Source organism: Pinus tabuliformis, chromosome 5_1, assembly GCF_031772625.1.
Source record: "Pinus tabuliformis cultivar Carrire ecotype Pingquan chromosome 5_1, CPIR1, whole genome shotgun sequence".
Lineage (NCBI taxonomy): Eukaryota > Viridiplantae > Streptophyta > Pinopsida > Pinales > Pinaceae > Pinus > Pinus tabuliformis.
The window spans coordinates 695,680,020-695,694,548 of NC_142305.1; the positions used below are offsets into that span (position 1 = coordinate 695,680,020).

At 38.2% G+C, this 14,529-nt stretch overlaps 1 protein-coding gene across 1 annotated transcript in view; it reads right to left on the reverse strand.

The window, feature by feature from the left end:
* LOC149166849 (phenylacetaldehyde reductase-like) overlaps positions 1 to 14,529 on the reverse strand; it is a 246,842-nt gene that overhangs the window by 121,306 nt on the left and 111,007 nt on the right. Inside the window, exon 4 of the mRNA XM_089432782.1 lies at positions 13,709 to 13,871. Coding sequence (XP_089288908.1) covers positions 13,709 to 13,871 — 163 coding nt within the window. The remainder of the gene's footprint in view (positions 1 to 13,708; positions 13,872 to 14,529) is intronic.

Consider the following 14,529-nt stretch of genomic DNA (forward strand, 5'->3'; position numbering starts at 1 on the left):
AAACTTGCAATATAAGAAAGTTCTGACAAGGCAGACGCGATATTATCTTAGACACATTATGATAAAGCCAATCGGGTCCGTGACCATATCGGCAATTGGCAATCTGAGGGTCTTATCGGAGGTGCCATTCAAAAGTTCTGATAAAGTGGCGAATGCGATTTAATAATTAAATCGTGAACTTAAATCAAGTCAGGGTCGCATATCGGAAGTCGGAGATCGAAGGTCCATATCACACATCGAAGATCAGCGGTCCATATCACATATCGGAGATCGAAGGTCCATATCGCATATCGGAGCTTAGGTCTTATCAGAGATTGGAGGTCCATATCGCATATCGGAGCTTAGGTCTTATCGGAGATCGGAGGTCCATATCGTATATCGAAGCTTAGGTCTTAATGGAGATCGGAAATCGGATTTTTGAGTGGTGAAGAATAGTGATATTTCTCCAATATCACTATTCTTCACTTCTGGCTCTTTCTTTTGGGCATATACGGTCTTCTCTTAGATCTGCTCCTCCTTGGCTTGTCTTGGCTCCTACTCTTGGCTTCCGATGGCTTTCCTTTGGTTCATGATGGTTTTCCTTTAGCTCCCGATGGCTTCTCCTTGAACTGCATATCGCGCTTCTCTTTGGTACTGCTCTTCTTGCTCCTTGGGACTGCTCCTTGGGTCCAACGCTTCTTGGGATACTCTCTGTATATATATATATTCAATCCATATGGCCATCAATGACAATACTAACATCTCAACAATCTCCCCCTTTGTCATTGATGGCAAAATACTCCCTTTCCTGGATCCTCTCCTTCCTATATTCTCACTCCCTTTGGCATCAATGGCAAATGGGGTGCCCAAGTACTCCCCCTATCAAGTTGCTCCCCCTGTCATGGTGCTTCTACTATTGTCAATATGTTCTCTTAATGTGATGCAAGCGAAATGACCCCCATCTTTTGGCGAAGATATTCAAATGCTTCTCGTGGAAGGGGTTTTGTAAAGATATCTGCAATTTGCTCCTTTGTATTGACGTATTCCAACTTGATATTCTATTCAGCGACTTGTTCATGGAGAAAGTGGTATTTGATTGGAATATGTTTGGTTTTTGAGTGCATTACCGGATTCTTTGAAAGACTGATGGTGTTGGTGTTGTCACAATAGATGGTGATTGGTTGATTAGTCTCTATGTTGACATCTTTCAATGCTTCCTTCATCCACAGCATTTGTGTACAACAATCTACAGCAGCTATATATTCAGCTTCCATTGTGGAGAGAGATATAGAAGATTTTTTCTTACTAAGCTAAGATACTAGACAATCTACCATGAAGAATGCATTTCCACTGGTACTTTTCGATCATCTACGCTTCCAGCCCAATCAGCATCAATGTAAGCTATCATGGTAAGAGTGTGCTTTTGGGATACCATAGACCAAAATCAGGAGTACCTTTCAAGTATCTAAGAATTCTTTTCACTGCCAACAAATGGGATTGCATAGGAGTTGATTGAAATCTTCCCACCATTCCTATTGCTTGCATAATATCGGGTCTTGTAGCAGTTAAGTATAAGAGAGCTCCAATTACTGACTTGTAAAGAGTTGCATCTACCGAGGGGGATTCATCATCTTTGCTCAATTTGCAATTTGTGGTCATCGGTGTGCTCATAGGTGCACATTCTTCCATCCCATATCTTTTAAGCATGTCTTTAAGGTATTTTGCTTGAGATATGAATATACCTATTGTAGTTTGAGTTACTTGTAGTCCAAGGAAGTAAGATAACTCACCAATCATCGACATTTCGAACTCTTTCGACATATTTTGAGCAAATTCATGGCTCATCCCATCATCATTGCTAGCAAAAATTAGATCATCAACGTATACAAGAGTGACTAGCAATTTGTCTTTGTCCATCTTCATGTAGAGATTGCTTCCTGCCACTCCCTTTTTGAAGCCTTGTTGTTGTAGATAATGATCCAATCTTGTGTACCAAGCTCTAGGAGCTTGTTTCAATCCATATAGCGCCTTTTTCAACTTGCATACAAAGTCTTTTCCTTCTGCTAGGTCAAACCCTTTCGGTTGCTCCATGTAAACTTCTTCTTTTAGATCACCATTTAGGAATGTTGATTTCACGTCCATTTGATAAACTTTGAATCCTTTTGAACAAGCAAATGCCAAAAACATCCTTATAGCCTCCATACCAGCTACTGATGCAAAGGTTTCTTCAAAGTCGATTCCTTATATTTGTGAATAACCTTTACAAACAAGCCTTGCCTTATTTTTTATGATTTGTCCATCTTCATTCATTTTGTTTTTGAACACCCACTTGGTTCCAATTATATTTTTATCTTTTGGACGAGGTACAAGGTCCCATGTTTCATTTTTTTCGATTTGGAACATTTCTTCTTCCATTGCTTCTACCCAATGAGGGTCCTTACTAGCTTGAGCAAAGTTTTTCGTTTCTACCATGGATAGTAGAGCAGCGTTATCTTTTCTTAGTGAATTAGTCATCCTTCTTCAGATATGTATTCCATCATCTGTATTCCCAATAATTTGTTCTTCTGGATGGTGTTTTTGAACAAATTTTACTTTTGATGGAGTCTGAGATGGCTCCTTTTGATTTTCTTGATCTATTTCTTCCTTTGTTGTATCTTCTTCAAAATCTTCAAGAATAAAATCTTCTTCACATATTTCTCCTTTGTACTTGATGATTCTCCATCGAAACCAATTCCAGACTTCTCGAGTTGAGTTCTTTGAGTATTAAGGATGTTATCAAGAGTTTGAGAGCTTTGCCAACTCTTTTCAACTTAATCCAACTCTTTTCTTAGGTAAACAATTTCATCTTCACGTTTTTCGCAAATTTCTTCTCTTTCTTTTAGTTTATTGTTCAAGAATTCTTCCTTCCTTTTTGCTTCCTCTTTTTCCACTTTGAGAGAAATGACCTTCCTTCATAATTTCTCATTTTCTTCAATGGTACTCAGTAGTAAATCATCCACATTTCCTTCTTCTTGTTCAAAATCATCTTCATTTGTAAATGCCATAAATAATACTTCACTGCTTCCAGCATAGTTATCTTCTTTATCGTACTCATCATCATCTCTTTTGTGTAGAAAGGTATTTTTAGTTGATTTCTTCTTAGTAACCTTGAATTCTTCTTCATGAGAGTCATCTTGTTTGGAGAAGAAATTCTTCTTGTTAAACCCTTTCTTCTTGAACATCTTTTTATATTTGTCTTCATCATCACTATCGTGTTTATGAGGACATTTTGCAGCATAATGTTCTATTCTTCCTCATTTAAAACAAATGAGAGGATACTTTCCTTTGAGCGTGGACCCTTTCCTTAGTTTTCTTATGAATTGAGCTAGTTCAGATTCAATGTCGAAATCATCACTGCTATAATTATAATTTTTCCCTTTCTTTGATGACCTTGAAGCTTTGAATGCAGCTTCCTTCGAGTTAGGGATTCCTTTTCTCATTTCATATGCAATGAGAATCCCATGAAATTCATCCATTTTTAGGTCATCCAAGTCCTTCATTTCTTAGTAGTTGGAACTTATACCCATCAGTAACTAATTTCCATACTTCAGATCCAAGATACATTAAATAGAATGTCATCCTACACGTCCAAAAGCCAAAGTTTGTTCCATTAAATTGGGGAATTTTTCGTGAATTATGATTCTTCATTGTGACTGGAGAATCCTTCTTGTAGCTCTTAAGCTGATTATGAAGAAGTTGGCTCTAATACCAATTGTTGGAGATATTGAGAGGGGGGTGAATTAGTATTTATTTTCAATTGTTATGTTTACCAATTAAGATTCTTCACAATTATAATCAAAAAATAATAATAAGGATTTTATTATAAACAATTGAGGACACCAATCCTCTTTTACAAAGATTTGAGTACAATGATGTTTGAAGGCACCAACCCTTCAATCTTCCAAAAGCTCCAACCTGTTGCCAACCACCAACTTGAACTTTTGTGAGGCTCCAACCGTATCCTTCTCAAGGCTCCAACCCTATTGTTAGAGGCTTCGACCTCTAGGGCCAACCCTCCAATTTTTAACAAACAGAATATATGAATGACTTACTTTCAAAAAATTCAGGACTTCCTTCAATAGTCGCTCCACAAGACTACCACAGACTCCTAATTTGTCCACTGTCCAAGATCCGAATAGGAGTGTTCTTCACTATCCAAAGCTTCTAGTTCTTCACTATTCAATCCTTCAAGTTCAACATTGTTCTAGGCTCCAGGTTCTTCACTGTTCAATCCTCCAAATTCATCATTGTTCAAGCCTTCAAAATTTCCATTGTTCAAGGCCACAAGTTCTTCACTATTCAAGAGTGCGCAGAGGCTTAAGCTACAGGTCCACGCCTTTCAAAGTCCGAGCTTCCACCGATAGTTGTCCACACACCTGTTCGTAGATATGATCCCTCCACGTGAGATTGTCCACAGGTTTGAGAAATAGTTTCATCAATTTTTAAACCAATCAAAATTTGCTTCCTCTTCTCGACCTTTAGCTTCTTTTCCTTGGTGCTCTAAAGTTCACGAGTTGTGAACTATGTCTTACTCTCTGTGATGGATGACCGAGATCGATGAATTGAAATGAAGGTTTTGACTTGTATTTATAGTGATTTTGTTTATGACTGAAGGGACACATCTATTTGAAGTGAGGCTGACTTGTGCATGAGGTGGCACATTGGAAATATATTAAATAGCTGTCGGAAGGGGTCTTTGTTAGTAATCGACCAAATACAACATAGTTTCATTGTTACGAAAACCATATTATAATAGCAAGATAAGAGGGGCCATAGCTCTTAACGAATACATTTAAATAATGCGAAACCATATTATAATGGATGTCGGGAGGTCCCACATGGCACATCATCACTTTACTCCCGTACATTGGGGCCAAATGGATATCGAGGATTTGTATCGAAAACTTTAACATGACACGACGTACAAAACTTGCAATATAGGAAAGTTCTGACGAGGCAGACATGATATTATATTAGACACGTTATGATAAATTCAATAGGGTCCGCAACCATATTGGCAATCGGCAATCAGAGGGTCTTATCGGAGGTGCCATTCAAAAGTTCCGATAAAGTGGCGAATGTGACTTAATAATTAAATCGTTAACTTAAATCAAGTTGGGCCTACATATCAGAAGACGAAGATCTGAGGTCCACATCGCACATCGGAGATCAGCAGTCCATATCACATATTGGAGATCGTAGGTCCATATCACGTATCAGAGTTTTGAGTGGTGACACACAATAAAAAAATAAATGTCGATATAAAAACGCTGAATTGATATTTTTCTGATATCATTGTTCCTCACTGTTGGCTCTTTCTTTTGGGCATATGCAGTCTTCTCTTGGATCTGCTCCTCCTTGGCTTGTCTTGGCTCCCGCTCTTCGCTTCCAATGGCTTTTCTTTGGCTCCCGATGGCTTCTCTTTGAACTGCTTCTCGCTCTTCTCTTTGGCACTGCTCCTCTTGCTCCTTGGGACTTCTCCTTGGGTCCAACGCTTCTTGGGATTCTTTCTGTATATATATATATATATATATATATCAATCCATATGGCCATTAATGACAACACTGACATCTCAACATGCTTAAATATGGGAGGATTATCAAAAGGCCCTATTAGGTGCTTCCAACCCTACAGGGAGGCACAATTCCTAGGCCAACCTATTAATCAATAGGTGCAATTGGTCAGTGATATGATAGAGGTGTACTCATGGAGGATGCCATAATCTTTGTACTAGCTACAAAACTCCTTCATCCTTGAGCATTATAATGTGAAGAGGGAGCAATTGTGGGACCTGAGTTAGACTTTTCCTCAGCTTATTTTTAACACCCCTCTTGTGCACCTTTTTCTTCATTGATTTTCTTTTTTGGCATAGCTTGGGTTGCAAGCCTTAATTTATGCATCGCTAACACCTTAAAAATGAAGTGGTTTATTGTTCATCAGGGTTTGGATATTCATAGATCCTTCCATTTTAATTGCTCATGCATTAGGCAGGAACTTGGTGAGGGCTAGTGAGGGGGCTAGATCTCAAGATAAGCTATTTCCCACACACTTTATTATATCCCAGCCAATTTTTTGCATTTTATCATCATGGCTCATATGCTTTCCTTTCTTTTTGTTGCATCAACCTCCTAGAGCAAAGCTTCCACGCGCATACTCAAGAATGAGGAAAACAAGGAACCAACACTAGTGACAGATAACAATCAACCCAAATATGGGATGCAGATACAACAAACAAATGGAAAGCATTAAGTACGAATTACCTTGGGCACACAACATCAATCAGAACCTCTTGTTTGTGCCCCTCCTAGAAAGTGGAAAAAAAGACCTCAAGAAGGTCACATTGGACTAGGGGCAAGGGGTAACCACAAAGGTGAAGCATGGAACAAGAATATAATCAAAAGTGGTCTATCATCCAATTCAACCCATGATCCATACTAAAACGCGCTTATACATTAAATGAAAGCACTTGATTACAAAAATGGTTGATGTGCCTTACAATAGATGACCCACCTTTATCCAATGAGTCAGCTAAATGAAATAAAGCGCTAACCAAGGCATGGATGGAAGGGTTTTGAAGCTAGTTATTTGTTGATCAACATAGGGTTGTTGGCTGGCAAGCTGAGCGAATGGGAGAGAAATTTTCTCCCAGAGGTTACCCACATGGTGTTGGAAAATGTAACTAGGTTCGGTCTTCATTTAATGTATTTGAGTCATTTTGTAATGTACTTGTCAAAAGAATAAAGAAAATAATTTTTATTATTATTATTATGACTTATTAAAGCATGGGTTTCATGCTTGGGTCATCATGTTTTAGCTCAAAGTCCCCATTGAGGACTTCTACGATTTTTTTAAATCAATAGAGTCATTGTACTTTTAAAGAAACCCTTCTTGGGCTTTTGAATCATGTAAAAAGGTTAAGTATTGAATTATGTTTCCTCCACACCAAGTCGGCCTCAAAGAGGGCTATTCGACCTCACCAGAGGACTATAAATGAAGAAATTTGAACTCCATTTGAAGCACTCACTCTCAACAAGCAAGTTCGATATCTCTTGAAGCTGGAAAAGGTGCGAAATAGGAGGAGGAAAAAGAAGTGCAAATTTGGTCTAAGAGAAGGAAAAGAGGAAAATCGAAATTTTGGTGCTTCTATCTCTCTCTCTCGTGCCCTAGTTTGGAAGATCGAAGTTCTCTTGTTGATGTCGTAGCCAGTTGTCGTGTGTTGTTGCTGCTAGACCAAAGTATAGGTCAAAGTTGTTGTTGTTGGGTGTTGTTGACTTAGGAAGTTGTATTGGGCCAAGATCGAAGTTCCTATGTAAAGATTGAAATCTTTTAGTGAAGATTGAAGACTCCAAAGCAAGGTCGAAGTTGTTGGGTTGAAGAAAGTGTTGCTATTGCTACCAAGTCAAGTAGGATCATCTGCAAGAAGAAAGGAAAGTTGACTTGGTGTGGAGGAAAGTTTGTGTCAAGGTCTAGAGTCTTGGAATATCTCCAAAAAATTATTGAATGAAGAATTATTGACTGGGTTTTCCCCTAGAGAGGGGTTTTCCCGTGGCTGTGAGCCTATATCTAGTGTCCTTTGTTTTATGTGCTATTGCTTTGGTATTGCTTGAAGAACTAAAGGAAAGAAGATATAACGAAACCTAATAAGAAGTCAAGAACATCACAAGTAATTATCAAGTATAAGAAAATCTTTCTGCCTTTCTGATTTCTAACATGGTATCAGAGCTTTGGTAAAGAAAGAAGGAAAAGGCAGTCTCAAGCACTTGATCAAGGAATCATTCAAAAGGATTATTCAAGGGAAGAAGTCTACTATCTTCAAGGATAATGTCCAACATAATCAAGGGAGAGAACAAACTTGAAGGAGCCTCTAACCACAGGTCTTGGAAGAAGAGGATTGACCTCATCCTTGAAAAGAACAAGGTTCTAGACTTGGTCAAAGGAAAGTAAAGAAGCCTACATATGACTCCAGTGATGCTGATAAAGTAAAATTCAAAGAATTAGGATTGGTGGCCATGACTCTAACAGTAGAAGGAATAAAGGACAACCTTGTCCCATTTATAGCCAACATCAATCATGCTCAGGAGATGTATGAAGCCTTGTCAAAGTTATTCACTATTAAGAACATTGGTCAAGAAGCAAGCTTGAAGAATGAACCAAGGACCACAAAGATGACTAAAGAAGACACAGCGACCTCCTTCTTTGTAAAGATAACAAGAATCAAAGATGATATTTTGACCACTGATGAAATTGTTCCAGACAAAGAACTCGTGATCACTTCTCTATTAGGATTGCCACCTGCTTTGGGTGCATTTGTTGCAGAACTTAACAGTTGGAAGGAAGCTCCCACTTTTAAAGAACTATGGACTGCCTGCAATCAAGAAGAATTAAGGATCTCTCTAGCTGCCAATCCTGAAGGAGTTTCAAATGCCTACACTTCTCAACGCAAAGGAAAGAAATCGAAAGGACCAAGGAAGAAAGTAGAAATTTCTAATGTAGAAGGCAATCAATGTCATAAGAAGGGTCACTACAGGAGTGACTCTCCTGACAACCCAAAGAATAAGAAGAGAGATAGAGATCATGTGAACATTGTTGAAGAAGAAGATCCAAAGAAAGCCAAACCCAAAGTATCTGACATAAGGGACTTACACTACTAATTCCTTTGCTTGTAATCTTAGATATCCTATTGTGTATTTTTGATGTTTTAGAATTCATAGGTTTTTAACAAGTTTTTTGGAAAAGACATTCTTTTTGTTTTTTTAAGTTTGTAGGTATCCCTCAAGCTTTGGAGGGAGCCCCCAACGTCTCCCAAAGATACGTATCTCATTTCCTCTCAGTTTTTGGTTTCATGTACTTATTTAAGTTTTCATTGTATCAAATACTAATCACCATTCTCCCTCTATTGTCTTGATTAGGAAAACATCTGCTATATCCTCAAGGAAGAGAGCCACCCAAGATAAGGTCAAGAAATAAAGGTATGCCTTAAACTACAAAACATTGATTGCTTTATAATAAATGTTTATTCATTTGACAATCTATTACTAACATTGTTATGTCTAGCAACATTGAATCATAATGATTCTTGTTTTGAGTGACTCATAACTTGATAAATTTACCCCACTCATATTCTTAACTGATTTTATGGAACCCGAGACAGGTTCTCTAAAAAACCCTAACCTAAGGGTATGCTAATGTGAATATCTGAAATCCTAAACTGCTTACGGTTATTAAGAAATGTTATTGATATTTTTTATTGATGGGAATTTCGTATGATCAGGTAAACCTAACTTGTTAGGGTTGAATGATAAAGTCTAAACTCTCGACCTTTGAAGTATTGGTAATTTTGGGTTTGCTATGTTCTTATATTGAAACCCTAACTCATTAGGGTTTGGTGAAATGTATAAGCAAGACCCTTATAATGTCTTAGAAATGATTTCCTTGGAATGCGTGTTTGTCTAATCAAACTCTAGTCTAATCAAGTTTGTTGTATGTCTAACTCTTATTGATATTTGTAAAGTTGGGTTTGACTAACACATGATATGAAATACCTATGCATGATGATGAAGTTCTAGATGTATGAGTTGACATGTTTATCGATGATCATGAACCCTAGGGTTTGGAACGGAGCCCTAGTCAAAGTTTGTTTCTCTAGGATGATAATATTTGTGAAATTCTAAGGTTTTGGAGTTAAACCTTAGAAGAAATGAAAATCTATGATGTCAATGTGATAATTTGAGATTTGTGTAAGTTGTTGAAATCTAAATTTTAGGTGTTATTGATGTTTGATTAAAAAAATCTAGGTTTTGCAACTAACCCTAGTGAAAGTTGATCATGTTGATGACTAAGCTATGATTGGTTTTAATTGATTAATTCTCTTGTATGAAATCTAGGATTTGTATGAAACCCTAGTGGGAAGTCTAACATATGACTTCTGAAAGTTGTTAGATGCCTTGTACATCTATATTTGTTTGAATTGTTTCTAAGGTTTTCTATATGTTGTAGTAGGGTATGTTATACCTTTGGAAAAAACATTGAAACCCTGGATGTAATGAAAATTGTTATGAAATAATCTAGGGTTTATGACAAAGTCCCTGGCCTGTTGCCGCCTGATTACAGCTCAATGTCTCCCCACTTCCGCTCAAGTGGTGTGTGTGCACTCATGGCACACATAACAGAAAGGATCTTGGCCTTCCAGATGACAAAGTTGGATGCCTCATCCAACCTGTCCTGATCCCTCAGCCCATTCATGGCCATCTCTCTGCTCTTCTTGTTGACTCCTCCAAGTCTCTCTACTTCCTGCCTGGAAGTTCTCTGTTCGACTCCTGCTAAGTCTACTTCCCGTCTAGAAGTTCTCTGTTCGACTCCTGCTGAGTCTCTCCACTTCCCGTATGGAAGTTCTTGGTTCGACTCCTGTTGAGTCTCTCTACTTCCCGTCTGGAAGTTCTTGGTTCGACTCTTGCTGAGTCTTGATTTCCCTCTTGGAAACCCTTTTGTTGATGTCGAGATGCCCCCTACTGTGATCGTCTGTGCAACTACACCACTAATCTGGATTTCTCGGCTAGAAACCCTCGGTAGCAACTCTCTCCTCCTTGGCCTTGCCCTGTTAGGTACTGTTCTGACTACAGTACCCCACCAGCTCCACTCTGCAACTTACCCATAGCCTCCTAAACCTCAGCACCCTGAAGGTGAGACCTCCTAGGCTTTGCGCAGTCCCGACACCGGCAAACTAGCTCCCTCAGCCAACTGCATCAGCCCTCCTGGCCTCTGCGTGGCTCTGCGTGAGCCTATCTTTCCCTCATTTAGCCTCTGCGCAACCTCTTCTTGGCTCGAACTTGATGACACAGGCACTACGTCACCCCTTCCTCGCTGCTTTGCTGCTAGGAACAACGTTTGTCACTCGGGACAACTTGTTTTCTACTGTTGCTGCTGCTCTGCTCTGCTGATGTCCTCAATTCTCCTATGATCTGCAACCACCCTCTAATACCATGTTGGAATTTCTAAGTCTGACACATTAGAAACCCTTCATGCACTTTACAGATTTATTCCTACCTACTTGTTCTGTTAATTAACAAGTTATTTACCATGTAAATACTGGAAATAAATACAAGTACATGCTCAACACATTACAGATCATAAACTGAAGGAAATAGAAACAAGCACACAAGTGACACCGTTGTTTTTGGACTAATGTCCCCAGAAAAACCCAATGCGGGAAAACCGATGCAACTATCTGAGGGTTTTATTATTAAGTAGCTATTTTTTTAGTACATTGGGTGCCAAACTAGCTAACCCGACAGAGATAAAAATCTAGCAGCAATACCTCTCTTCGGAAACAGGTATTTAGAAAGCCTGCTCCACGAAATCCCTTTCCAACACAATTTGAAGCTCGACATCAGCCCTACTGGCTTTTGCATCAACCTATTGAGGCTCTGCACAACCTCTCTGGCTCTCTACATCACTCCTACAGCCTCTGCGTGGATGACGCAGGCCCTTCTGGCTTTGTGCAGTCTCTGATGCCTCTGCGTCTGCCTCTCTCTGCTTCTGTGTTGGTCTCTTGGCATTGTCCTTGCCTCTCTGCCTCGTACTCACTGCCCCTCGCTGCAACTAATCACTAATTCTATCTTTCTTAGCAAACCCCACTCTACAGAATAGAATGATTGATCACTCTGGTGTGTTCTCCAAGTGACCCTCAATCCTCCTCTTGTACTTTTCTCGTTGACAAATCAACGACCGAGATAAAGTCCCTAATCAACAGCTAAGATTAGATCTGGCTTGATCCATGTCTTTTGGACCATGCTAACATAGTTTTATATTAATTCACATTAATATTTTAATTTCCCTAAGTTTAGACTTAGGGACTCCATTAAAAATATTAATTATTTTAATATCTCCCAAACTATTTAGAATCTGCCCAAACCCTTTCTGAGTATTGGAGATCTCATGTGCCCTAACCTCTCCACCAAATTTCGTGGCTAGAGCACATCCGACGCTACCCCAAATCAACAGGAAAAGTGGTTGAAGGGAAGGACAAAGATGTGGGATGTTTTTCCTAATGATATGGGTCTGGACAATAGTGTTGAGTTGGCATTGGCCAACATGGATCTCAATGATCCAGTGCTAGACCCTGTTAGAATTGATGACGGTGATATTGTAGAGGGGTCATTCTCCACACCAACAAATGCAGAGGCGACTATGGATACAGGGGAGGAAGAGGATGCAGATGAGAGCAATGGTGACCATGATGATGAGGGCATTGACGCTGATTCTGATGATAACTATGAGGATTGATGACTCATGAGTCATGAGCTACCCACTGCCTTGAGGCTTGTATATTTGTAGTTGTTCTATATTTCTATTTTTATTTGCCATTGGCGTTGCACTACCTATGTAACACATTTTGATTTTAGAATTGATGACGGTGATATTGTGGAGGGGTCATTCTCCACACCAGCAAATGCAGAGGCGACTATGGATACAAGGGAGGAAGAGGATGCAGATGAGAGCAGTGGTGACCATGATGATGAGGACATTGACGCTGATTCTGATGATGACTCATGAGTCATGAGCTACCCACTGACTTGAGGCTTATATATCTGTAGTTGTTCTATATTTTCTATTTTTATTTGCCATTGGCATTGCACTACCTATGTAACACATTTTGATTTTATGACTTAATGAAAAAACTACAGCTGTTAGTGTCTTTATCTTACTATCTTGTCTTTCTCCTATTGGATCATTGATGAATTGAATAAGTATTATGATTTATCATTTATGAATTTAGAATTTATGATTCATTGATTTATCATTTATGATTTATGTGACAGTGACATGTATTTGAATTTTGTATGTACTATGCATGCTATAATGTTACTAACTTACTTTGTAAATAGTAAAACTAACATCTAGATGAAGATCTATATTTGAAATCAATGAATTTGTATAATTAAAGAGAATTTGTGTAAGAAATATCTAATTTATATATATATAACGAATCCTATGTGTCCTATTCCGGGGGGTCAACGTGTCTGAATCCGACACTTGAATCCCCGTATCCTACGAATCTCGAATCCCTGTGTCAGGTTACTTGGTCAGGTAGTTGTATTAGGCCAAGATCGAAGTTCCTATGTAAAGATTGAAATCTTTCAGTGAAGATTGAAGTCTCCAAAGCAAGGTCGAAGTTGTTGGGTTGAGCCTATATCTAATGTCCTTTGTTTTATGTGCTATTGCTTTGGTAATTGCTTGATGAACTAAAAGAAAGAAGATACAATGAAACCTAATAAGAAGTCAAGAACATCACTAGTAATTATCAAGTATATGAAAATATTTCTGCCTTTCTGATTTTTCTAACACATGGGTGGGTAACAAGTACCACTATAACCAAATAGACATGAATCACATATACACTTGAGTGTTTTATAATTAAGATGAAGAACTCATTTTATAGGTGTTAGTGCTAGATTACCTAATCTAACCGTAACAAACAATATGGACTAATCATTGACCCACTGATGGTGTACAGTAAACGATAGTAATAACCACAACGTTAGCAAAATTCACATTAGCCATAACACTTAAAAATATACATTTGTCGTCTCAAATAAGAGTTTCAGAACATGATGGAAATGTCAGTGACAAAAGGAAAGTTTATATGCATTGTTGTCAGCAATATTACTTGACCAAACACCATGTTCTTACCATTCATTAGTTGTAGAATTGCAGCACAGCTTGTATTCAGAGTAGGCTGTAAAAGTGTGCCAATCACCATCGCTGGATTTATTGTGACAACATCGATACCCTTCTCCTTTGCAAATTTCCATGCAGTTTCTTCTGCCAATGTCTTTGATAGCTGATACCAGCCCTGAAAAAAAACAAATAATCATTTTGTGTTGTTCGGAAGTTGTTATAAGCAAATTCTCTTGACTCTAACAAGCCAGGAAATTGATTATTCCTAAATAAAAAATAGTACACAAAATTTCGTTAATCTGTTGCCTGCTCATGACACTTTAACATATTCAGCAAGCAAATATAAGCAAAAGTGACTACCAACACGTTAGTAGTGTACACCTTAAGTGGCTTGAAACACCTGAAACTTCAGTTTCATGTAGGAGGGCAACATACAGAATCAATTTTTAGAACATATCCATGTTCCTAAAATCAACTGGAAAAGTGATATTACAAAACAATAATTTTTCAGTATTTACATCAAATACAAGTCCTTCATATTACAATGTTGATTAGATAGACAGACACCATAGTCGAAAGAGTTATAAATTCAATAGTGTTTGATTTTACAGTCTGTATCTTTAGTGTGATATTGCTTTTATTATATAAGAAGGCTCGGACATTCATAATAAGTTACAGAACTTTTAATGGCCACAAGTTATTTGCATGATGATAATGTACTAAATTGTAAAGACATACAATATGTGACATTTTCAGCTCAGGTTATAATATTTGAAATTGTAGATCATAGCAAAATCATCTTGTATAATTCTGGCTTTTCTACCAGAGTTATC